General features: G+C 36.5%; 1 protein-coding gene across 3 annotated transcripts in view; it reads left to right on the forward strand.

Moving 5' to 3' along the window:
* The window catches only part of SLC37A1 (solute carrier family 37 member 1), an 815,749-nt gene that overhangs the window by 516,794 nt on the left and 272,143 nt on the right, over positions 1-26,812 (forward strand). For all 3 annotated transcript variants that reach the window (XM_044072224.1, XM_044072226.1, XM_044072225.1), the window contains exon 8: positions 5,469-5,635. In XM_044072224.1, the coding sequence (XP_043928159.1) occupies positions 5,469-5,635 (167 nt within the window). The remainder of the gene's footprint in view (positions 1-5,468; positions 5,636-26,812) is intronic.

Genomic DNA, 26,812 nt, shown 5'->3' on the forward strand with positions numbered 1-26,812 from the left:
GTAGGGATTCATGGCAATTCTTGTCAAACATCAACCAAATTGGGTTTGATGAAGGCTTTAATTTCCTTACAATCGATGTAGATGACTTGTACACCTCTATACCCCATTTGGAGGCTATTGAATGGTTGGAACTTTTATTAATTGAGTTAAATGCTCCCAGGAATGAAATTAACAACGCTACAGAGTTACTTGACATTGTGTTATCTTCTAACTTTTTCATTTTTGAGAAGGAGTATTTTATCCAAAAACATGGGGTAGCAATGGGTTCCCCTTGCGGTGCTATAGTGGCCAACTTGTTTATGGCGTACTGGGAGAAACAATATGTTGTTAATCACCCAGTCTGGAAAGAAAAAGTTGGCTACTATACCCGATTTTTGGATGATATTTTTATCCTTTTTAAAGGGGATGCCCATTTGGCACAAGAATTTGTTGATTATCTTAATCAAACTACGGCCTTCCTTAAATTTACCTACAAGTTTTCTAGTGACGAAATAAATTACCTTGATGTAAAATTGAAAAAGGATTTTGGTAATCAAAAATTTGTTTCCACTATTTTTCGTAAAAATTCTTATGTCAATTCTTTCCTACACTTCTCCAGCTCTCATCCTTTTAAATTAAAGAGAGCAATTATTAAAGGTCAGTTGGTAAGGGCTGTGAGAATGTGTAGTGAAACTAGAGATTTTGAGGCTGAATGTGCCTTACTCACTGAATTCTTCATTGAACGGGGGTATCCCTGTACCATTCTAGAAGAATTGGTTAGTGAGGTTTCTATTAAGAGATCAAACGGTTTTTCACACCATTAATACATAATGACCGCTTGATTCTACCTGAAAACATTGAAAGTGGACCAGAGAAAACTGTTGTAGATTGTTGTAGGGATTCCAGCACAGAAGAGGTTTCTAAGAGTTACCCCCTTAGTTTCATAACTACCTTTAGTTTGGATTCAAGACAAATTTCAGAGATTATTAGAAAGAACTGGTATTTTATTACCACCAATTCTTTGTTAGTTGAGAAACTAGGGGCAAAACCAAAAATTGTATACAGAAGGGGTAGGAATCTTAAAGAGTTATTGCAAAGAAATCAAGGTAGCGACTCTTTTAATAGAACCAAGGGATGCTTTAGGTGTGGACGATGTAACTGTTGTAATGTTATACGTACAGGCAATTCTGTAACCTTTAGCCACAAAAAATATGAAATCACCAGTAAGATCAACTGTGAAACGAAATCCATCATTTATGTGGCCTTTTGTGTATGTTTCCCAGCTTTCTATGTTGGGAAAACCGACAGAAAGTTTAGAGAAAGGGTTTATCAACACTGTTATGCTATAAAAAATAGGAAAACCGAAAATGCATTAGCGAAACATGTAGAAAACTATCCAGGTCACAATTTTGTTTTCATGGGAATTGATTGTATCCCAAACTCAATTAGAGGTGGGCCAACTTCTCTTTTATTAGAGATTTGTGAGCTAGAATGGCAATTAAAGGTTGATGCCTTTAATTTCCCAGGATTGAATGAGAGTTGTAATATTGCTCCTGTCCTAAAGTACAGAGCTTACTTAAGATAATTCCTTCTGTTAAGGTTTCTTAATAGTTTTAAATTTTGGGTGATATACACTCAAAAATCTATAGGCATATACATACTTTATGCTTTATTTATAATAGTGCGAGTGTATAATAAAAATTATTAATGTTTTATTCACTTGTATTTTAAGAAGAATGTTCCCTAATCAAGCAAATCTATGTTAACAAAAATCCTTAGGGATTTAATGCATTTTTTTAGGTAGATTCTTCTACTTATTTTATTATAACAAAAGGTATATGTCTATTTTTTCATTGTATTTTACAACTTTTATTCTTTTTTCCTGAAGGGATTGTGCAATTTTAATGGGCATTTCCTTTTTAAAATGTTTGATTATTAATGAGCAGGAAGTGATGTATTTGATTGTTTCTGTTAATTGACATTTAATTGATTGTAAGCATTTAAATATGGACCAAAAGACTTGTTGGTTTTTGGTTCCTGTACCACTGAAGAAGCTACTCAACTGTTAGTGGCGAAAACGCTACTTTTATTGCTTTCAATAAACTTGCGTTAAGGTCTGTGTGGCTTGGTGGATTCGTTAGCACTCCTCCGTGTGTGATCCTTGCAAGTTATGGATTAATGTATATGACCCATGAAACCCATAGCTCATACTTAAACTTACTGGAGACGTTTATCATTCAATGCAGTATCATATTCATGGGAGACTTTAAGTACCCCTGTATAACAGGGAATCTTGCATGACCCCAAACTTGCAGGCCCAGTGATTCTTGGATTTTAGTAAAGACAAAATGCTCAAGATCAGTTTGTTTATTTGCCCAGTAGGGGTGCATGCATACTGGGTCTGGCACTTACAAATAGGAGAGTGTGAATGTGTTTGTAGGTGCGTGAGTGTGTGTGTGTGTGTGTGTGTGTGTGTGTGTGTGTATATATATATATATATATATATATATATACATGTGTGTATATGTATATATATATATATATATATATATATATATATGTATATATATATATATGTATATATATACATACATATATACACTGTTTACTTTTGAAAGGTTGAAAATCAACCTACCGAACGGCCCTTTGTGCGAACCGGAATGATGAAAATCATCATGCTGATCTGCACCGAAGTTTGAAAATCAGCAAATTGAAAACCAGATTCACTGATTTTCGAACTATGATTTCAAATACATAACGTAATGCAGGGGGGCAAGCTCCCCTGCACCCACCACACCCACCCCTACTTAATAATTCTAACTCCGAGGTTGCACTACAGTGGGGAAAGGGTCCACTTCCCAATCCCCACTATACTGCACTCTGCACCCGAAAAATGCCGAATCTGCAATGAACTAATGTCAATGTGCATTTTCTCATTGCACATTCGCTGCATTTATATTCAGCTATCTGAAAACTTGAAAAGTTACTTCCGAACAATGTACTTTCGACTATTGAACATTTGACTATATAAAGGTAAACCATATACACATACCCATGCATAGTTGTTTGTGTGTGTGTATGTGCTGAGCGCTTGTTAGGTAGTACCTGTGCATCTGTGATGCATGGGCTGGTAAGGAGATCAGTACCACAGTCAGGTCTGACAGAAAGGTAATCCCTTCAGAGGTGTGGTAATTAGCAGCTAATGAGGTACTTGACTGTGTCATTTTACCTTGTCTCTGAATATGAGATTCTCCTTGTTGTACTAATTGACTAATCCACTTTAGTCAATTAGCTCTGGAAGTGAGAATCTCTCTAAATCCCTATGATTATCTGTTTAAGTCCACTGTTTCAGCATGGCATGTGACAAACAAGAAACTGAGTTTACTGAGCTGGTACTCAACAAACTCACTTGTAAAATATTCAACGGAACCCATCAAAGTCTTAATAAAAAAAAAAAAAATCAGTTAAATATTAGAATAACAGGCATGATACGGTTTATTAGATAAATATGAAACAGACAAGTGAAATGAAATGTCTGACCATACACTAGTGGAAGTAAATAAAATGATGTAACTGTTACACTGACATTTAGAGCAGGAGTAAGGATCAATAAATGGGGCTAAGAACATATGTTATATGGAGTAGAAAAATGTAGATTTAGGATTAGAAAAGTTAAAATTCATTGGTATTGCTATGACAAGCTTGGTTTGGTTTGTGTTGCTAGCAGTGGCAGATGAGATTGTCAGTTTAGTAGCATTTTTGAAGTCAGCACTTAAATAGTGTGAAAATTAAGGTCCTTAGACAGGCTTCTAGGTAGTTCTATAAACTGTGTCTAATGAATGATCTTTCTTCCTGGTTGCATTGACATCTGTCAAGAGTGATTGCTCCATCCTCTTGTGATCTTAAAGTTAAATTGACATAAATAGATGGCAAGTTGTGGAAAACAACAATAGTTATTGAAAATGTTATAAGAGAAGAATATGAGTATGTATGAAGCTGTTTTCATGACTTGGTAATCACTTGGCCTTTCCAAGTGTTTCATGATGAAGTTCTCAAAAACTTGACAGCAAAATATACCTATAGATTTTATTTTACATTACTTGTGTTTTTTGTGTGTTGTTGCCCAGATGAATTGTAAAACTGGTAGAGAATAAGCTATGTAAGATATTAGTATTTTTCTTTACAATAATCTGACTTCAGTGGTAAAGAGCCTTTTGACTTAACAGACCAATTAAAGATGAGAAGGTCTTTTGTTAGTAATCCATATGCATGATAGGCAGAGGACATCAGTCTGGATCTTTTGATGTATATAAATTTGTCCACCTGTAAAATATTAAGTCTATTGAGATGATTTAGGCATGGGAGGGTATACCTGTATGTACCATAAACTGCTATTAAGGAGATGACAGCAAATAAAAAAATGAGAGGGAATTATTGGAAAATATAAACTGACACTCTCAACAGACACAGAAAAGAAAGCAAAAACAAACAATGAATTACAGTATGTCCATTGTAAGTAAGTGGAATGAGACAGTAACAGATAAATGTTTATGCTTTTGTAATGTAACCGTGAGAAGATGCCTTCATTATGTCAGCATGGCAGCGCCATTATGCTATTTTGAGCGATTCCATTCAGAAGATCAACCTCAACTGAATGTCGAACTTGTTTGAGACCATATGATCTACTTTCCAAAATGTCAAATTTTATTTTATTTTTATTTATTTTATTTAACATTTGTTTACTGGGAAATTCTGACTTGGAACAAAGCCAATTTTCAGTGGAGGCCCAGGGGTTGAAACACTCCAGACACATGTCTTTACAATATGGGAGGAAAACGGAGCACCCATATGAATGCAGGGAGTACATGCAGACTCTGCACAGAAGGCACTCTAGATGAGAATCGAACCAGAGAACTTCTTGCTGTGAGGTAACAACACTATCTCTGCACCACTGCGCCGAATGATGGAAAACAAAAAATCTATTTTTTTCGGGGTGCAATCCCCACTCCCTGCATATTACATGTACCAACTCTGAGATCGCACTACAGTGGAGGAAAGGGTAAATTCCCTGATCCCCCACTGTACCGCGATCTCCATTCAAAAGCTTCAATGTTTTGAAAAGTCGATCTATGGTCTTGACCATATGAATCTGACTTTCTGTTGAGCTGAGCTTCTGAATGAGACCCATTTTAAGATATGCCAAATTACAAAAGTAGTACTACCACATTGAGGGTTGAAAGAAAATTACTGATGCAGTGAAGATCAAGATATGATGAAAAATATTGTTTTTAGTTTTTGCATATGATGCCCTTTAAAGAAATATGTCTTTGATGAGATTCTAATAATGTCCAGAATTGCTGTTTGAAATATGTTTTTATACTAAGCACTTTATTGTAATTACTTTACTTATATTGTGCTGTTCTGAAAAAGTATTATGAGCACTTTCTTTGCAGGCTTAAATATTTTTTTTTATTTTTGTGTTTTGACAGGAGAGGTTTGATAATGGGAATTTGGAATTCACATACCTCTGTTGGAAATATCTTAGGGTCCTTAATCGCTGGATACTGGGTGTCTTCATGTTGGGGATTATCATTTGTAGTGCCTGGTATCATCATTGCATTTATGGGAATAATTTGCTTTTTATTTCTTATTGAACGTAAGTATATTTTTTCTACTTATAGTAATTTAAAATATAAAAAGGAAAAACATACCGGTAGTTAATGGAATGTATACCAGTGCTCGAACAAATATTTAACATATAGATATAGATGCATATACAGAGCTCATGTTATGCATGATGTTAATAAACAAGACTCATGATATTTTGCATAACAGTACATGTAGGATAAACTAAAACATCAGATGAATCTGAATGTATTCAACATCTCAAGTGTGGTATTACCCTACAAACTTTTTTATACTGTTTTGGTCCATGATAATGTTACAAATTAGGTGCATGTCTTTTGTGGGTTGATGGGTAAGAAAGAAATTGCAATAAGATTTAAAAAATATGCTACTACTAATTTTTTAATCAGCTTTATTAAATTATTAAGACATAGGCAAAGATACATTAACAAAAAAGAAAACAAACTATATTTACATATGTTATACATCATGTCTTTTCTTTCTTTATAACTATCATCAGTCCAGTCTTATATAATTTGCTCAGTTCCTGCCTTTCATTAAACCTCACACTTCCTTCTCCTGAACACTCTTCTGTATGTATTGTTCTCATAATTTTCATCTATTTCAATGTAATTTCCTTATTCTGTTTTTTTAAAGATCCTTCTTCCAGCTGTTTTATCATATTTATGATATTCAGTACTTCAGATACAGCTGTTTTAGACTTTGATTTCCTTTTTTTAGCAATTACTTTTTTGGAAGCCAACGGAATTAAACTTGAGGCCTTACTATGTCTAGACAATTCAAATCCTGTATCCCAGCTCAAAAGAATAATTTCCTTATTTACAGCCATCTACTCGCCCAGTAATTCTGTTTGAGTATTCTGAAGGAAATTTTTAAAGTCTGACAACTCATTGCACTCCCAAAAGTTATGTTCCCAATTAACTCTTTCTTTCCCATCAGACCTTCATCATTTGCTATCTACTCGAGAAAAAAAATATTTGTAGACTGCTTGAGGTATAATATACCTATGTGAACACTTCCAAACAAAAATTCTATACCTTCTGGACTTTTGCTGCATACTTGGGAGCCCTACATGTATTCTCTGATTGTTCCCTTGTACATTTCCTTTCCAAGCTATCTTCTGTGAGGTTGGTGTAATGGTTAAAGTGTTTACCTTACAAACACAAGGTGCAGGGTTTGACTCTCACTTGAGGTAATTGGCTAGGCTTAAAATGGCCCACAAGGGTAGTTAGCCTAGTGCTAATCTATGAAACTCTATCTTTTTAACCTCTTCTGATTGGCTTGTCTGGTTATTGTGCACTGTTTTATATGCCCTACTTAATATTTATTTTTTAACAGCAGGTTATGTTCTAGATTCAGCTAAAACCCCTACCAGAGCAGATATGTCACTCAGGATTCCCCTGTCTCTTTCTCTTTGCCTCTTGTCTGATATCAATCCCTGGTTGGGTAGGCAGTCTCTAGACTGCAGTCCAAATGTCTTTATGGCCTCATCCCACTCTTTTTACCTTTTCCTCTCTAGTTATTTGCTATCAATATCTTGGCTCTTTTGCCAATTTTTGTCCAGTAAATTTCAATTCCCTCTTGCCTATTTTCTGTACTCCTTCTTGCAGTATCCCTGTTGACAAACATCTTCTTTCTCCATTCCCTTGCTGGCTTAGTTCTTAGAATGCTTTCTTCTATTTTATGAATATAATATGCTGTATGGTTGTTATTATTCTACTTAAGTATCTGCATCTAATATCCTAGTCTCTCCTCATTTCTTGAACTTCCACCTGCTTCATCATTATCCCTTTCCACTTTGAATTATGACCTTCTGCTTATGTTAAATTTATGAGCCTTAACTGTGTAACACTAAAATATCCCTTCAAATCAGACATTCCTAAGCCACATTGTTCTATTGGAAGGCTCAGTTTATCCCACTTAACTCTTGCCTCCCAGATAAATTCCTTCAACTCTTCATTAATTATTGTCCACAGCTTCTCTTGTTGCTATAACTATGCCTGACCTGTATATAAAACTTAAGGGACCAAAAGCATTTTCACTGCTTGTATCTTACTATTGGTATCCATAAGCAGGAGTTTCCAGTTTCTCAATTTTTACATATCTTTTCTTTAGTCTCTTTGCACTTATCTTTAGCTGCTATAACAGAAGCCTTTGTAATCCATACTCCAAAAATACATCATATTATTGTGTCCCCGTAAATAAGGGTACTGCTGACACAACTTATGTGTGGGTACATCATTTATGGCTATAACCTTTGTTTTATCTTTATTAATGTTATATCGTAAAAAGACTTGAAACTGTCTCAAAATATTCCACAACACTGAAATTTATTTTTCTACATTATTTAGGTACAAAATAATATAATTTGCGAATAAAGCCAACTTTTCTTGATTTACCATGCCATTAATATCCTTGAATTTCTGAGTCCCTTTTTTGCCAGTGGCTGTAAATATAAAGAAAATAAAGGGGAAAGAGGACACCCCTGCCTAGCTCCTCTGTTCAAAAACAACTTATCAGAGAGGAACCCTCCCATTTTAATTCTTGCCTCCCATCCTTCATATATCCTCCTAAGTAACATTATTCTTGTATCAGGGAAAACAAATGCTTCCATTACCCTACTCATAAAATTCCAGCTTATTCTGCTGAATGCTTTATCTGCATCACAACTGACCAATAATAGTAGTATTTTCTTGTATTCTGCTTCCCTCTGGCTTATCATTGTTCTATTAATGTTGTCAGATGTTTGCCTTTCCTCCTCAAAAGTACATAGATCCATATCTATCAATTTTGACAACACCTTTGCTATTCTTTTAGCTAGTGTAGACATAAACACTTTATAATCGTAGTTTAAAATTGAAATGGATCTCTATGAAGTTGGGTCTGATGGGTCTATAATGTCTTTGGATAATATAGCTACCACAGCTTCCTTCCATGATGTTGGTACTGTTCCTGGTGACTTTCCTGCAGATTGATTATACATCACCATTTTTATCTCATATTCTCCTATGTTAACTAGTTGTTGAGCCTCATCTCCCTCTGACCTTGGCATAATTAAGTTTTTCATGAATATTTCCATTTGTGCTTTTTCTTGATTCCCACAGTTCTCTACTTTGCACAAAATTTCATAAAATTTACAAAAATATCTCTAATATCTCTACAGGATCTCTGGTTAATTGTCTTGTATGCTCCCTAAGTTTAGCCATGACCCTTTCTACTTTATTTTGCCTAAGTCATGCTAAAAGTTTTTGTACTCCAGAGTGGTTATCAAAGGTATTTGCTTAACAGCAATCTTTCTAAACTCATGCATACTATCCAAATACTCTCTTATTTTCTCTTTAACACTGCAGCTGCACCTTTTCTTACTCTGTGAGATTCCCCTTATTCTGCAATACTTTAATGTTTATTAGCCCTCTTAATGATTCCTGTTACTTCTTAGCCATATCTCTTTCTGTTTTCTTTCTACCATGTTTTAAACTCCATTTTCATTTTATCCCACTCATTAGCTATCACTACTAAAGCAAATTCTATCTTCTCCAATAACTCTTGAATAATTTCCACTACCCATTCAATAAATTTCTCTCTTTTTAATGGGTAGGTGAGAAAGCACCACTATCTCATTTTTAATTCATTACCCAGCATTTTTATCTTAATTTTTATTGGTGTTTGATCTGAACCAGTTATTGGATGGGTGTCAAAGCTTTCAATTAAATGCACATGTTCTTGTGAAATATAATTTCTGTCTTTGTAGACCAACGAAAAAGTTGAGGTAAAAAACACACACCTTTATCAAACACAAAGCTTTCAGGTACAAGACCCTTTCTCAATGATAGACACAGGTACATTAAAATCAGACATTAAATACACGCCCAACACATCACGTGACCCGCAGCCATGGTCATGTGACTAATGCATTAAAATAATTACATTGCTTATAATTTTAAAACATAAACAAGTAAAATTAGATAAAATTCATACATACATATATTTGCTTACTTTTGTGTACTTATGTTTACATGCACACATATATACGCAAATACATTACCTATGTTACTTTAACTTAGTGTGTTGTATTTTTATTAGAACAGGTTTTAAGGAAACATCAAAATTTAATCCAGGGGATGTATTAGCTGCTAGCCTTACTATCCACTCATATTCTTTATTATCTAAATGATTACATAAGTCCCCTCCCCTGATAGAGCTAGCAACACATTCTATTACTCTAAACTTGAAACATAAGTACACAAAAGTAAGCAAATATTTGTATGTATGAATTTTATCTAATATTACTTGTTTATGTTTTAAAATTATAAGCAATGTAATTATTTTAATGCATTAGTCACATGACCATGGCTGCGGGTCACGTGATGTGTTGGGCGTGTATTTAATGTCTGATTTTAATGTACCTGTGTCTATCATTGAGAAAGGGTCTTGTACCTGAAAGCTTTGTGTTTGATAAAGGTGTGTGTTTTTTACCTCAACTTTTTCGTTGTGCTTTGTACCTTTGACTCTGCAGCAGTATATACTTGGTGTGTCTTTGTAGACCAGTCATTGCATCTTGTGAATATTATATAAATTCTGTGCGAGTTCCTACTACTAAATTCACAACTTCCTTACAAAATATTTTCTACCCTCTTTTGTTATACTTTTCTCTTCTCGGTCCCCCTGATGTATCCTCACTATTGCAAATCAAGTTCTAGTCCCCACCTGTATGTAATAATCCCTGCTGAAAGCTAATTATTTCTCCTCAAATTTCCTTAAGCTCCATAATAGCAGTTTTTGTTGGAAAATAAAAACACAACAGTGTAATCCTCCTCTTCCCTTGCCAATAGCCCCTTACTACCTCAAATAACATCTTTTTCCCTCTTCTGTCACTAATGGAATCCCCTCTATCAATCAGTATTATTACTCCCCTTTTCCTTTGTCTCTGATATTCTGCTGAATATCCATCCTGAAATACCTTTGTCAAATTCAAATGCTCATTTCTTTCCAAATGCATTTCCTGCAGCATTGCTATTTTCTTTGTGTATCTTCATATAATTCTATACTCTTTCCTTTTTTTTCCCTGTACCTTTAAGGTCATTACGGTCATTTATATTCCAATATAATATGGATAGTGTAGCCATTATATTAGAAAGCTGCTGTTCTCACTTAATGTACATGACAGCTTTTTTTGTATGTGTATTGCCAACTTTTGTCTTGCATGCACACACTAATGTCTGTCAGGCTGATCTTTTATACAGTTGTTTCTTCTCATCTCCATTTGAACCTATATCACATTTTTGAAGACTTTTTCTTTTAAAGAAAACCCTCAAACAAGAACAACAACGACGAAAATACATTTTCAGAACACCCCATCCCCTGATAACTTAGAAGAAATGCATAAAACTATAAACATCTTCAAATAATGAAAGTTTAACACCTCATATAGGAACAATTGTCCCAGATTTACAGCCGTACCTGCAGGCATTACCTAACCTACAATTAACATTACACTTTTTTAAGTTCCCACTTACTCGGATTGGTGTCTGTTCTTTTCTTATCTCTGTTTCCCTCCCATATGTGAAAAAATAACTTGTAAGCTTTCAGAAAACATAGCCCCAAGGGAAAAAAAGCACTGACTATCTTTATATAAGCTCAAGAAAGGAACAGGCTCACATAGAACAGTGTTCAGGGACCCAAGATTCAAATACTGCAAACATCAACAAATAACAGAGTCCATAAATAAACTTCCAGTTGCGCAAAAAAACACTGCAACTCATAAAACATTAAAATTGAAGTGGAATTTATTAACTAAAGGTAAAACAAATCAAAGTAGTAGGCTGCACAAATTATGTTCACTATTGGATTACTATCTTTAAATAAAACTAAATTGTACACCTTTCTATTAAATGCATTAAAGTATTCTGGTGGAATCTGCTATCTCTTATTCACGTCCTATAATTTCCAACTTTATTTTTCACTGAAGTGCTTTCCATTCTACCTTTAAATTTAAATTTCCCGTAGTAAAAATGCTCAGAACTCTTGAGATTAATTGCTTGCATCTGCAGACAGCTTGTCTCCATGTAAAAGTAGTCAACAATGAGAAGAAAAAAAGCTGACAGCTCTGCAGATGCATGAAGGAATTTTTGTAAATTATGCACAGAGCAAAATATACAACTGGCTTCAGTTCCAGTCTTCTTGACTCCAACTGATAACATTTGCCAATGGAAAAAATCAAGCTAATATCTTTGAAGATACAAGGAACTTATGTTTTTTTTCATAGCTTTCATCATTTTGCCCTAGTTTTCAAGCCTTCTTACTTACAAAAAACACTAGGTTATAGCTTAAGCCAAGGGCATTAATGTAGACATCCACTCATTCATCATCATTGTAAAAAGAAGATAAATTATCTTGATTCTACATATAGTATATTCAATGCACTTTTGCACTCCATACCCACCCTAGAAGCCTAAGATCACAGCATATCAACTTAACATTGCTTTTGTACACCTTTATTGTCTTGTTATACTCTAAAATCTAGAGTTCTTATAACTGTAAAAATCTGTCTACTTTAATATCTTTTCAACATGCAACAGTCACTGAAAAGACATCCCCCAACATTTAAAATACCCTTGAGACAAACTATACAAAACTACTTCACTATATAACATACAGTTTTATACAAATACTAATAAGAGCAAAAATTTGTTTTACTTACAGTTATTGTTTTCTTTTTTAGTATCCTTCTAAACATTAACAATACAAACATGGGTATATGCTTTACAGTCCATCAACAAGTTTAGAAAAGTAATCAAAAGCCCAGTCTTTCTCATCCACTTTTTCTTGCAAAGCCATATTTCACAAATGTGAGTGATGCTTTATAGTCTTCTGTTTATTCACTAATTTCAGATTTATTCACTAATTTCAGTTTTGCCAGTATTCAGTCTGTTCATCTCTATCTCCCAACAATGGTATCTGGTTCAAGTCTAAGATATTCCAGATTTTTCTAGTCAACTCCTGTGCCTTTTTCTTTCTCTCAAGCATTTTCCTTTGGAATATTGGAAAACATTTCAGTGGCAAAGTCTCTCTATGAGCTTCATTGTCAGAAGTATGAGAAGCAGAGTTACCTTTCTATTTGCTGGTTCTTTTCTGTTGGATAAAGTTTTTCTTTCCTCCTTAGCCTGTTCTGCATCCAGAAAATGCCTTTCATCTTCCAGGAAAAAAATATTCTAAATACAGCTAGATACAGCAGCTTGAATCTCATACCTGCCACTCAACATTCTGTGATTGCTGGGATAAATTTGCATGTTCATTATGGTGATCACTCGCTATATGGGGTTAAATCCTGCTAAGGATATAATAGTTGGTCAGCTTCCAAAGCTTAAGTGCACCTTCCACATGCATGAACTATCAGGGAACTCAGTATGAGCTGACTAAAAGGCAAGTTTGGGCACCAAGCCTTTCAGAGTTTTACTGCTGCTGAAGAGTACATTCTTGAGGATTAGTGGTTGGCTTGGGCTGTTTCTTTGCTGAATAGATAAGTTCATTTTGGGGAGAAACCTTCCATTCAATTACTTTTGTTTATTACTAATGATTTTACCTTCAGCAAAGTTATTTTAAAACTAGGAGTTTGTGTTTGATACTGTTTTGAGGATGTTTGCCTGACTGCATTTTCAGAAACTCCCAAGAAGATCTGAATAATGAGATTTTATTTTCTGTTTTGGATAGACAGTCACTGTTTGCTTCCTTTGTTGCAGAGGTGATCAAAAATGTGACAAAAGGGGTAAGTTAACTCAGGGAATCTCTAATATTTTTTTCTGCCATCATTTTTCAAATTTTTTAAGGTATTCTCTTAATTCTTCATCCAGTTTTGTTATAATGATAAGGATGTTCCCAAAAAGTATTTTGGATCCCCCAAACCCAAGTACAGTCCAACTAGTCAGTTTGAATATTTAAGTGCCTCTTTGCTCCTTCCTCTTACCCTGGAAGTCTTTTTTTTCTTTCCAGAAACTATTAATCTTCACTTTTCTGTTTGATGACAGATAATTTCATATGAGTGGGTTCTAAATACCATTCATCAAGGTTAAAGATGCCAGTGAGAGGATATTCCTCCTTGCAAGGGGGTTATTCTTCATCCTCCAGACCAGACTCTCTTATTTCCACCTGTCTTTCATTACATGATGTTCCAGGGAGTGATTGAATTAATTCCTCCTTTTCAAGTTGGGAAAGGTTTTGTTCCAGGATGCTTTTTGTTACAAAGAAAGAAGCTGCTTAGAGACCAGCTTCTTCCTCATTCAAGTATCCCAGTAACACTACATTTAAAAGACACTTATCACATTCCTTTTTATCCAGACTTCAGACGTTTCATAAAGTTTGTGTGTCTAGATCACATTATCAGTTCTCTGCATTACCATTTGGACTGCCCACTGCACCAAGAGTAATCACAAAGTGGCTAGCTTCAGTTATAGCTTATTGCAGGCTACAGTGTATCCATTTTCTTTTCTCCATATTTAGATGGTTTGCTTACCTTTTCAAAGTCTTCAAAGTGTCAGGAATCTCTCACTTGGGTGAGAGATCTCTTTCACAAGCTGGGATTCCAACAGAACTTTCAAAAGTCCTTTTTGACTTCTTCACAAAGGAATGATGAAACATTATCCACCCCTATAGTGTCTTTTTAGGCATTGCCAAACAGACCAGCCTTCCAACATAGCAAAAGCTACTCAGGACAAGCTGCTCAGTGCTAGGACCCTCAGGAAGAAAATGCATGCCTTAGAAGAACTCCTCATCCTGGAAAATGCTGCCATTCATGCAGTTACTGGAACATGGTTCTAAGCCCACGGAAAGCACTATGGCTGTGCATGACTATAACTCCTTTTTTACATTCTGACCACCCACTGAAAGAACAAAAGGAGGAGGGTATCTATCTACATAAAGGATAAGCAGAAATCAAGGCTTGTAAAACAATATGACATGCTTCAGCTGCTCCATGCCCAACTAACCATGGGAAGAATCCATTACCATATTATTGCTAGCTACAGGTCCCCCACCGTGAACCAGGAAAGCCATACATCATACCTGAAGTTACTAGAATCACTCACTCAGGGAATATCTTAGGATTCTGGGTCTCACGACATCTATGTTTCTCTTTACTTCACATGAGAAAGATACAATGTTATTTGAAGTTTCTTTGGTCACAGCTTCACCATCCCTTTTCTTTTCAAATCTCAGTGCTGGTGTTTGTCAGTAGAAAAGAATACTTGTTGGAGACAGCAAATATCCATAAATTTGTGTTTCCCCTATCCGTCCCTATCCCAAAGCAGTCAGTCATCTCATATGCCTCAGAATTTGCTTGGGGTGCATTTTTCGGCGGAATACTAGTGCAAGGTGTGTGGGACACCTAGGACAGATGCAAGCATCTAAATATAAAATAGATGCTTGCCCTGTAAAGGTACTCAATTATCTGAATCATCTTTGGACCCCATGACCTCTTTGAGTTGTTTCGGAAAATACCAGAGTCATATGTTACATCTACAAGCAGGGGAAAATCAGGTGGCACCCCCTTTCCAGAATAGCCATGTTAGCTTATCTCATCTCCCAACTCACTGCTTACACTTATCAAGGGTATCAGAACTTGTCAGAGATTTGGGATGTATGGCTAGACTTAAAAAGGCCCTTGTGGTCATTAGCCTAGGAAAAACTTATGAACCTATATAACTTCACAGCACAGTGTCACCCTTCTGGCATCCATCATTCTGTCAGAGCAATATTGTGTAGCAGACCAGCTGACCAGGATGGGGCAGACCTTCACATTGCAAACTAGATCAGGGGGATTTCCAAGATGAATCCATCTGTGTGGAGTTTGCCTCCTCTCTAAATAATCAGCTGGCAAGATTCTGCTCCAAGACTTCACAAAAACAAAGCCTGGAAGGCAGATGCCTTTTCTTTTCCTTTGACAGGAATGTCCCTGTATGTTTTCCCACCCTTTCCACTGATATCTGGGGTTCTTCTGAACATCCAGAAAGAATCCCCCAAGATCATTGTGGTGATTCCCTTTCTGGCACAGGCAACAGTGTTTTTCTCTTCTTTTAGAAATGGCCAGGGGCAATTATCACAAGCTTCCTCACAGAATGGATCTATTCATAAAAGATACCCTGACCCCAATTCACTTTTACTGACTGCCTGGATTATAGGGTCCTAATTTCCTTTGGGCATCTGTTTAATGAGGATGTACAAGTACTAATGGAGGCAAGAAAGCCTGCTACTAGAAAATCATACATTACCGAATGGAAAAGCTTTTTTAGTTGGTGCCAGCGGAAACAAAACCAACACACATTCAGGGCTAGTTGTTCTCTGGTTTTACACTATTTGTGTGAGTTACTTTCCTTTGGCCTTTCTTAGTCTTCCGTCACAGTTTATTTATTTACCATTTCAGCATGTCTGCCCATGGATCCTCCTCTTTCAAGGCTTTCTTATGTCAAAAGGTTTTTGAAAGAGGTTTTACTTATAAAGTCTCTAAGAAATTCAGTGGCCCCTTCTTGGGATCTTAATTTTGTGTTAGGGAAGCTAACATTTGGTCCATTTGAAACATCTGATCTGGCTAACTTGAGGTTCTTAACCTGGAAAACAGTTTTACTGATTGCTCTGACCTCTGAATGAAGAATATCTGAGTTGCAAGCTGTTATGGTGAGTCAATCTCATTTTATTTTCCACAGAGACGGGATTTCTTTGAGAACTAATCTTTCTTTTATGCCTAAAATGAACCTATATAAACTATATAAAGAATATACTTTAAACCAAACTATCCAGTTCACCATTTTCGTTACTGATCTTAAAAATGAGAGAGAGAGGATATGCCATATTTTGGATATCAACTGACAACTCAGGTACTATCTTGACAGAACTAAGTCTTTCAGATCTTCCAATCTATTGATCTTTTCTTGTGAAGGTAAGAAGAAGGGACATCCTGTTTCAATGCAGACCATTTTCAAATGGTTGTCTAAGGCGATTACCTTTTGTTATACTAAGCACAATTAATTTTTTCCAGGCAGGATCAAGGCCTACTCTACCAAGGTGTTGGCTTCATCTGTGACTTTTTGGAAAGTGCTGAATTCTAGAAGTATTAGAAGCTGTAACCTGGTCCTCTGTACATACCTTTACAAAGCCCTATAAGCTTAATTCCTTCTCTAAGTCTAGATCAGGCTTTACAAAGGTCCATTCTATGGGACTATGAGGACTACTGGACTCTTCTCCATTCACGTCCTCAATGTACTAAGCTAGGGTAATCTACCCATCTAGCTAAGGCTACTGCAGCAGTGATCAATATAATGAACATAGTACAGTTGTGTAAATAAACTTACCATAACAGTAAATGGTCAAATGATCACTGCTGCAGTAGTGGCTCCTTTCACCCCCTTTATATTTTTGGGGGTGATGTTTACACCAGGTTATTTACTTTTTGTTCTTCCTAGCTTTGTTCTCTTAGGACTCAGCCACCCTGTGTCTGTTGGCAGGAAATCTCTGAAGGGCCTGACGCCCAAACTCATCTTTCAGTCACCTCAGTTTGAGTTGCCTAACAGTTTGCTTGTGTGGAAGGCACTCTAAAGCTTTGGAAGTTGGCCAGCTGTTGTATCCTTGGCAGGATATAACCCATATAGCTAAGGCTATTGCAGCAGTGATCATTCAAGCAACTACTGTTATGGTAAGTCTACTTACACAACTGTATTTTCTGTTGTGCCTGGCATATAACAAATAATAATTTTCTACGAGTATTCTGCTATCTCCAATTTTTAATAATTTTCACTTCTGCTCGAGTTTTGTCAGGATTAACTCTTTCTGCTGGTATGATTGCATCTTCAGTAATACAGGTGTAAGCTGCTATTCTCATGGCCAGGTTTGGAGCAAACACTCGATGTGCCCTTTCTGTTAACAAACCTTGCTGAGGAATACCAGTCCAGTTAATTATTTGAGCTCTCAGAAAATTAATACAGCCTGTTCTTCCAAGTTCTCAGGTACAGCAGAAAATCTTAGGTTTTCCCTGCAAGTTCTTTCTTCTAACTTTATTTTTTGAAACAGCTCTTTTTGAAAAGCCTCATACTTAGCCAGTCTTTTCTTCATTCAATCTCTGATTTTTGCAGTTTATCAGTTCATCTGAATAGCTGCTTAAAGCTTATTCTTTTTTGTTTTCAACCTTTTTATTTGAGTTGATATATTTTATTTTTTCCTTCAATTTTTTTTTGTTTTGTTATTTTAATCACCTCCGAGTACATTTGATTTATTTTTTTCTCTAAATTATTGGAAGCCATCTTTTGTACCAAAGCTGAAGCTTGAACAGCTTTTTGCTGAACAACTGCAGGGTTGTTGTGTTTTCTTTTCATCTGGCTGATTTTCTCTTTGGTTCCTTAAATTTCTTCTTCTCCTTTGCTGAGTTTTACCCAAAATGTCAATTTCACTGACTGTTATTTTTCGGTTTCTGCTTTTACACTGGAAAAGTTGAAATTAACCGGTTGATCAGTGTCTTCAAAGATGCTACTAGTTTAATGAAAGTGCAATTACCTCTAACAAAATGGTATTATCCAAACATTGTTTTTCTTATTAGTACTACTCATTCTCACTTTCCTCTTTCTTGCCTGGATGGGTTAAATAGATCTATCTGCCTGTCCTTACAATATGCTATGCTGTCACCCTCCCCATATTATCACTCCTTTGTTTTATCTAAGAAATAATCAAATTTCCTTCATATATTATTGTTGTTGTTGTTACGATTATGATTATTATTATGATGTGTAGAACCAAAATGGCATAATGAAACGGTGACCTACTAACAATACTTGCCCGGCCTTAGCAGTACTAATCATTTGCTTTATCTTTACAAGTCAGTGTCTCATCATTTGTCTTTCTGTTTTGCTTCTGCCACTTATTTCATGAAAAAGCAGATCCCTTTATGTAGAAAAAAATGAAGGTAAAACCATTCCTACCTTACTTCTAACTAAAACAGTTCTTCAAGTTGGGGATCTTCCCCTGTACTGCAAGGAAACCTGGAAAGTGAACTGGTCAGCTTGAGTACAGGGAAAACATCATTCATCACTATAATCTTAAAAAAAAACTCCGGGATGCCACAAGGCCTTGTTTTACAGGAACAAGTAAGTTTCTAGTTTGAATGACAATGAAACACTCAATATTTATTAAGACAAAAAAACAACTGGTAAGTGCTTTCATTCACAAGGTCTGAAGAAGTTCTTTGTGAATGAAAGAGCTTACCGGTTGTTTTTTTGTTTTAATAAATTTTGAGTGTTTTAAATTTCTAGTTTATCATCCAGAAGATTTTGGAAAAAAGTTCAACAGGCTTACAGTTCGTGTTATTAACCACTTTCTCATGTCATAATGTTCCAAATACTGACCCTCTGACCCAGTCCTCTCAACTGTCCAGAATTTCTCAGAATGTCCACATGTTTGCCTAATACTTTCGTTCTATTCATCCTAAAGTTTTCTGGTGAATCACTAAGGATTTAAGTCACTAAACAATGACAGGCACTTGGGTTTCTGACTTTATATGCTTCACAAAAGGCATGCTAATGCAAAACCTTCTATTCTGTCAACTTTATAAGTTTATACGGGCAATATTTAAACTGTGTCCCTGATTTTAGTCCTTTGTTGCCTCATTATTTTTGGCTATGTCCAGAATTCTTCTGCTAAGAGTTTGAGCCATAGCTATGGAATGCATTAAAGAATTCAGAGCCTTAACAATTATTTCCCATTCCAGTCTTACTCCCTTTGATAGAGTTCTTTGCAAAAATTAATATTGCTTAGACAAACAAGTTTTGTTTCCTTGTTCTACACATCCTTGTTTGAAAGGTGGACACATTTTCATTTGCATGGACAGGGATTTTGTGTGCAAACCATTTTCTATAAGTAGAGGAGGTTTAGATCAAAGCCAGATTCTCCAAGACAAATCTGATGCTGATTGTCAGACTGACCCAAATAATCATAGTACACAGCTCTCTTGTGTCTAATAGACCTTTCTTTCCTTCTACTTCTCCATCACAAAGCTCTGCTGATTCAGCAAAACAAATAATTTTTTTTCTTTTCCTTCATTTATATCTCAGCCTGTTGTGCAATAAGTATTTACTGCTGTTTCTTTAGAGTCAGGCTTATTTTCTGAATGTACGAGGCATTCAACTAGAAAAATGTATTTATTGTAATGGAGTGCTTTGAAAAAGAGCTGGGCTGGAAAGCTTTGTATTTTATGTTCTGCATATTTGAGGAAATGAAGTTAATTTTGTGCTTCATTTTGTGGATTTACTTTTGTTTCCTCCCACATATCAGAGGTGCCATAGGTGAATTAGCAACCTTGTAAATTGTCTGTAGTTGTGCATGCCAGGTGTGTGTGTATGTGTGTAAATATATGCATGCATTCTGTGATAGTTTACAACCTGTTCAAGATGACCTGCTTTTGTGTTCATTGAGTGCCAGTTAGGTTGTGGGCCTGACAAACTTACAGAGGATTAGAGAGGTAAACAGAAAATGAGAGATAGCTGTTTAAGAACTGCAGTAAAAAAAGTTATACAGCTGGATAGAACAACTTCATATGCTGCCTGGAGCAACCATTGGTGGGTATACAATCCCATCATGTTAAGTGGGTTGACATTTATTTATGGTGATTAGCCACTTAGGAGAGTTAAAGTGTTTTTTGTATGTACTATAAACCAAGTAAGGGCATCTTACCAGTTGTATAATGATCAAGTGCTTGAAAGCATGAAAATGATGGAAATGCATTTCCTCATATGAAGTTGCTGTAACTGCACTTTGCCCATGCCATGAAATGTAGTGATCTTGAAACTGATTATATTTTGAGCCCATAGGGTGGAAAGTTATTTCCCAAAACTTTGTCAGTTTTTTTTTTTGACAAAAACAGATTTTTTGGAAAATACTCTTCAACTAACTGTATGATTCCTCTAATAAGGTCCAGACAGAAAATTCAGTGACTTCATGAACTGAAAGCTAAATACATTTTATTAGAAATTGTCGTAGAAATACCTTAGCTAATTTTACTTCTTTTTTAGTCTTTAGGACTAATAAGTTATATGTCTTTTTTGTTACTTTCCATGGAATTTAACATAATTATTTTCACAGGTGACTAGATACAACATCCAAAACTAAATCCTATTTATTTTGATATTTCTGTTGAATTCTTTTGAGTTGTACTAACCAAATGAAAAAAAATAACTCTAACATCAGTGACTATCTGTGATTCCTCACTGGTGAGCTTCAGCATCTCTTTCATTCTAATGTTGTAGTTTTTCTCTGTTTTTCTCACACTTGGGAACATGTATGACATTTGCCTTAAAGTACTGCATGAAGAGAGTGGTCCTAGCACTGTAGCCACCATTTATGTACTTCTGCTTGCATATATTGTATCTTGATCTCAACTTCTGCTCTGCAAAAGTTCCCATTATTGATGTTTAAAGCATCAAAGTGTTCAAAGCAGACCATATGGCTGCCAGCTAATGAACTAGGACCCTCGTTGGCACTGTGTGCACTACATGGGAATAAAGCATGATGTGAAGGGCTGCTGTATGTCCCAGCATTTCAGCCTTGTTACACCGACATGCAGAAGGGAAGAACCCTTAGCTTATATTAGTACCCAAAAAGTACTCACATGGGGATCTATGAGATGGTCTCTTGTGCAAGCCCAGTTCTTTGCCAGATCAGCATCAAAAGGAAGAAAAAAAAGATGACAGGCTTTAATCACACCATCCTGGAGTGTCCCTCTTGGCCCCAAGTGTTGCAAACCTTCCCCAGATTAGTAAAAACAAAAATAATCCAAATTGTTAACATGGTAGGCCCACTGGACACAGTCCCTTTTCAGGGGTGATGCAGGAACAATGTTTGGTTAAATGACTTGCTCAAGGTTGCACAAGTGGCAAATGAGGGCAGAGGGAATCAAACCCTGCACCAACCTGAGCCTATATTCACTTTCTGTTTTGGCAGATGATGAACAGCCTGAAAGAGGTACACCTTGTTCCCATCTTGTGAGATGTTTCCCATGGTGCACATACCACTGTTCTCCTTGTTCATTGGCTAGAGCATGCCTGTGACTGCCTAATGCAGAGACCCCATGTGATTACCTGGTCATTTCTCTGTGGTTGCACTTAGAATGAAGGACTTTTCTCCCCAAGTTTACTTCCAGTTCCAGTAGGTCTGATGATTCAGGTTGAAGATGGTCCATTATATTTTCCTCCCCATGGTCTGAGTTTCAGGCCCTATACTTAAGACAGATGTCTGAAATCTGATGTGATGTATTCAGATGGTTGTGGGGAATACACTTTTAGGGAATATGGCCTGGTGCTATCACCAGTCCTAGTCTAGGTCTCTCATATATGTGTGCTGCCTTTTACAGAAATGTCCTCAAGCACCAGCTCACTGTTGACTGATCCTCTGCAACTGCAGGTCACACATGTGACTTCATGCATATCATCCATCATGACCATATCCCTTTTGGAGCTGGTGAACAAGAAGAGATTCCACCACTTTCCTATAATGACTAGGGGACCATGAGGCCAATAATGGGTCCATTGCCCTACAGCTCCCAACAGATGATGCCTGTTTTCCTAGTGGCCTTTGAGGACCCTGACCACGGTTATCCCTTTCTGGAATTTACACGTGCCAGTTTAATTATTTAATAACTTTTAATGTGAGAAGAGGCTAACACTGTTTTAATAGGATAAAAATTTTATTCTAAAGATGAGGGAAAAGGTAAACAGCCTGGCACATTTAGTGCATCTGTTAATAGAGACCATGACCCTAACTGCATATGTGCAGGTGTTAACTTTTTTTACTATTTATTCTAAATACTGTTTCAAATAGGAGGGGATCTTTCAATACTTAAAATGGAAAGCATACAGTGTCTCTTAAAGGTTATACAAGATCAAGGACAGTGACACTACTTTAGTAAGTTCTTTGAGTAATTCAGGATTTTAGCACCATCAATCCTCTTAGTAAGGTACCTATGTCTGTTCCCTAGTTTAAAAAATATTTTATCAGGAGTATACAGACAGGGGTGTTATACCCAGTGATAGGCCAAAACATTAATACGCTGTGTGTATCATTATTATAAGGCCATTGTTTTACACCAGGAGTGGGTTATATCTAGACAATGCTGAGGTATCAAAGTATTGGAAGGAAAGCACAGTCACATCAATTTTGCAGTCATCAGCATATTTGGTGTTCTAGAGTTTGTTGGTGCTGACTTGGCATTTGAGAAGAAAATGCCAAAAAGGAGAGTGCAGAGCCTTGTGAGACCCCCTGGTCATATCTGCTGGTGTGGAGAATGGAGTACTCACACAACGTGGGTTTTTTCTGAGAATCATCTAGCATGAGCTAGCCTTCATGCTGCCCTGCTGGTTTATATATGCAAATAGTAAACTGCCTATTATCATTTTAAACCAGCTCCATCAGTATCCTTATGACTTTGCAGATAGTATAGCTGAGACTGATAGGACCACAGTTCCTTGGACTGGCTGTGGATCCATCTTTAATGACTGACACAATATTGGCCAATTGCTACATACCGTGGACAAAGCCTTTGGAAGGACACGTGTTAAATTAATGTGGAGGGGGGGGTTATACCAAGTTTTATTCACTACTGGTGAGAAAACAATGGAGATACTGTTAGGGCTCACTGAGGTTATGTTTTTGATCATAGATAATACTGCCTCTATAAGATCCTGATTTTTGTTTTATGAGTCACATTTACTTGCAAGGATGTTTACAAAATCTTATGGTTCAGAGGGTTACTGTGCCCTGACCTAAAGGGCATCACAATCTTGGGGATCAATCCTAATTTTCCTTAGGCTTGGTGTTAATCTCTTAATTTTAATTGTGAGATGGAGTTCATAGGAAACCTTGGTTTCATTAATTTTGAAAATTATTATTTTTTTCACATTTGAGCCTGTTTTGTTTGAGGCTGAATGAAGCTTTCTATATTTTGTGAATAGCCTTTTCTTTTTATTGAACAATTTATTTTATAATTTCCACCATTAAAGTTTATTTCTGAATGTTTCATTGTATTTGTGGATGTGGCAGAGTTAAAGAGGTTAAGATTTACACTGGGTGTGACGAGGGTGGACAGGATTAGGAATAAGTATATTAGAGTGTCAGCCCAGGTTGGACGGTTTGGAGACAAAGCCAGAGAGGCAAGATTGCGTTGGTTTGGACATGTGCTGAGGAGGGACTCTGGATATATTGGGAAAAGGATTCTAAGGATGGAGCTGCCAGATAAGAGGAAAAGAGGAAGGCCTAAGGTTTATGGATGTGGTGAGAGAGGACATGCAGGTGGTTGGTGTGACAGAGCAAGATGCAGAAGACAGGAAGAAATGGAAACAGATGATCTGCTGTGGCGACCCCTAATGGGAACAGCCAAAATAAAAAGAAGACTGTATTTGTATCTTATGGATACCTAGATAGTGTTGTTACTTATCAAGCATGCTTTAAAATTTTCAAGTTATTTCTTACTGCTCTATTGGAGTTGTTTGGGGGTGTGAATTAATTTAGTGTTGATGACTGTCTCACATATTTTGGAGTAGAATCCTTTTGCAAAATGTTTAAGGTGCCACTACACTCACAAGGCTGACCTGGGTTTTGGTGGGCAAAATTACTATAACACAGTCTGATTTTACAACAAGGGGTATGATGGTGTGGGCTGAGCAATCAGACAGTGTATTAGAATCATATCCAGTATCGCTTCCCATTGGCTGAGTTCATAAGAGACATTCTATATACATACAAATCTAATTGTAGTCTCTCAATTAAATATGGGGTAGCTGAAGTCCCCAAAATTAATGTATTTGTTTAGGTTGTTACATACAGAGCTTTCAGTAAATGTTAATTATGTGATATTTGCATTTATTAATGGTTGTAAGGTCTCACATGTTCTTACCCCCTGTGTTCTAGGTTGAGTTATGTCTTGGACTTGTATGGATAAAGATTGACACCCCTCAGGAGGATCTGAGTAACTGGTAGCCAATATGTTGCTGCATATGAGGAATACTGGATGGGACCTTGAACTATGTTTCATTGCTGATACAAATCCTCACACCCTACATCAGATTTTCATCAGTTGTACTTTGCCCCCCAAAAAATTCCTGTTTAGAATCTGTACCCCTTGGGAGGACCACCAACAACAACACAGGATGCAGCATTATTCATCCTGCACCATGCAAGCATACACTAAATCTCTCATTGACTGACACCATCTATAGAGTCACTTACTGCATTCATTTATCCCAAATATCTATGACTTATTACGAAAGGGTAGCTTCTCACTCAGTTCCTTTGCTTTTCTTGCCTCAGAGAGGGAAATGCCACCCTTTATCTCCCTTATAGTAGAATGCCCAACATCTTTAACTTCCACAACAATTGTAGGAAGTCAGAATGATTCTAGATACAGTGGATCTTTTTAAGTTAAGGTGACAAATCCCTTATTTTATCCATGGGGAAGAGAGATTGCATTTCAGAATCTTTCCTAACAGCTCAGCAATTTTTCTGCAGCCAGTATCTAACTACCTTGAGACTTGCATCAATACTTACAAAGGCCTGCCAAAGACATTCAGTCCTCATTCCAGTTCTTTACATCGACAGAATATATTTGGAAGAAGTGGGACATTATGATTGGAAGAATTCTTAATAGTTTATGTATATTTGCTAAATTTGATATGCAATCCAATTTCAGAACATTCTTAGATAAAAAGTGACAAAGATAAAAAGTGACAAAGACAGGTAATATTATCACTATCTCTTTATTTCTATACATCGTAATAGCTTATTGCATGCAAAGTTGTTACTTTGTGCTTACTACTAGAACTATGTTTAAATAGCAGCACAAGAGGGGAAAATGTCTTACATCATATAAGAAAGATTTTCTTTTTAACAGGAGAGTCTGTAATGCAGTATATATTAGGAAGTAACTTGAAAAGAGGAGAACCTTGAAACTGATGAAGTTCTCCACCAGTTGATCTCTGACTCCATCCCTCATCCATACAGATGGTATAACCATCATTTAGGGAAGAAGAACGATTATTGGGTCATTCCCTGTGGAGATCATTGTTAAGAGTGCCATATACACAGCTTTGGGGCATCTAGACTCTGTTCCTGTGGCCTCTACAGAAAGCAAAAGCCCATTACAAGTCTTAGGTGGAACTGTGCAAGACATTGAGCAGGTATCTTTGAGTGCTTATTTCCTCAGTCTAGCACAAGACCCAGACATTGCAAAACAGCTACATTACCGCAAGATAAGGAAACTAAAGCCTTGGACACGGTGTGCAAGAGTATATTCATTTCTGACACATTGGTGTTCTGTTTTGCAATTTATTTGTCTTACCTGTCCAGATTCATGTAATTTCTAGGGTATCATACTATATCAGGTACTTGAAAGACTTTCCTGTCACCTTGACTCTGTGTTCATAGAAGAGGTGGTCAAAATGTCGTTTACGGGATTGGGATACCATGTGGATTACTGTAATCTTGACTGAGCGGATGAAGGAGGAGCTCAAGCAGTCCATCCAGGACCAGTTGGATGACTTATTGAAGAATAAACAGGTCCTTGCTACTAATGAGGACCTTTGATACCCTTTTATCCCTATCTGTTGCTTCTTTTTCCAAGCTAAGCAATCCCTTTTAGCAAACAAAGCCTCCTCACTGACCAAAGAAAGCACTCGAGCATCACACAGTCTTGTCCCCTTAAGTAGTGCCAACTAAGTCGGTCAAGAGGACAACCCCACTCCTTGGCAGTCACCATACCACTCAACCTCTTAGTGCAAGATATCTGGACAAAGCCAGAAACAAATGGGGAGACAAAGGCCCAAAAATGAGGACATGTTTTAAATATAAATGTATGTCATTATCTAGTGACATCAGTCCTCAGGTACTCATGGTGATTTGCTAAAAAAAAAACAAATTGTATGAGGAACAGATCAAAAATATTACTCAAAAATCTGGATGTTCTGCAAAAATCTGGACAGTTGACAGGTATGGCAGTCACCATCATATGGGGCTAATCATGGTAGCTGTTTTTTTTTTCTTTTTCTTTTTACCCTGATACTTTCTGATCATCAGTCCCATCTCAAACAATTAACCCAATTGTTAACTCTTCATCAAGAGTGAAAGTTGGCCAAGAGGAGCAAACATTAAGACAGTCATCTTGGATGATTTG

Source organism: Protopterus annectens, chromosome 5.part0 (assembly GCF_019279795.1).
Source record: "Protopterus annectens isolate FY-2018-M chromosome 5.part0, PAN1.0, whole genome shotgun sequence".
Lineage (NCBI taxonomy): Eukaryota > Metazoa > Chordata > Ceratodontiformes > Protopteridae > Protopterus > Protopterus annectens.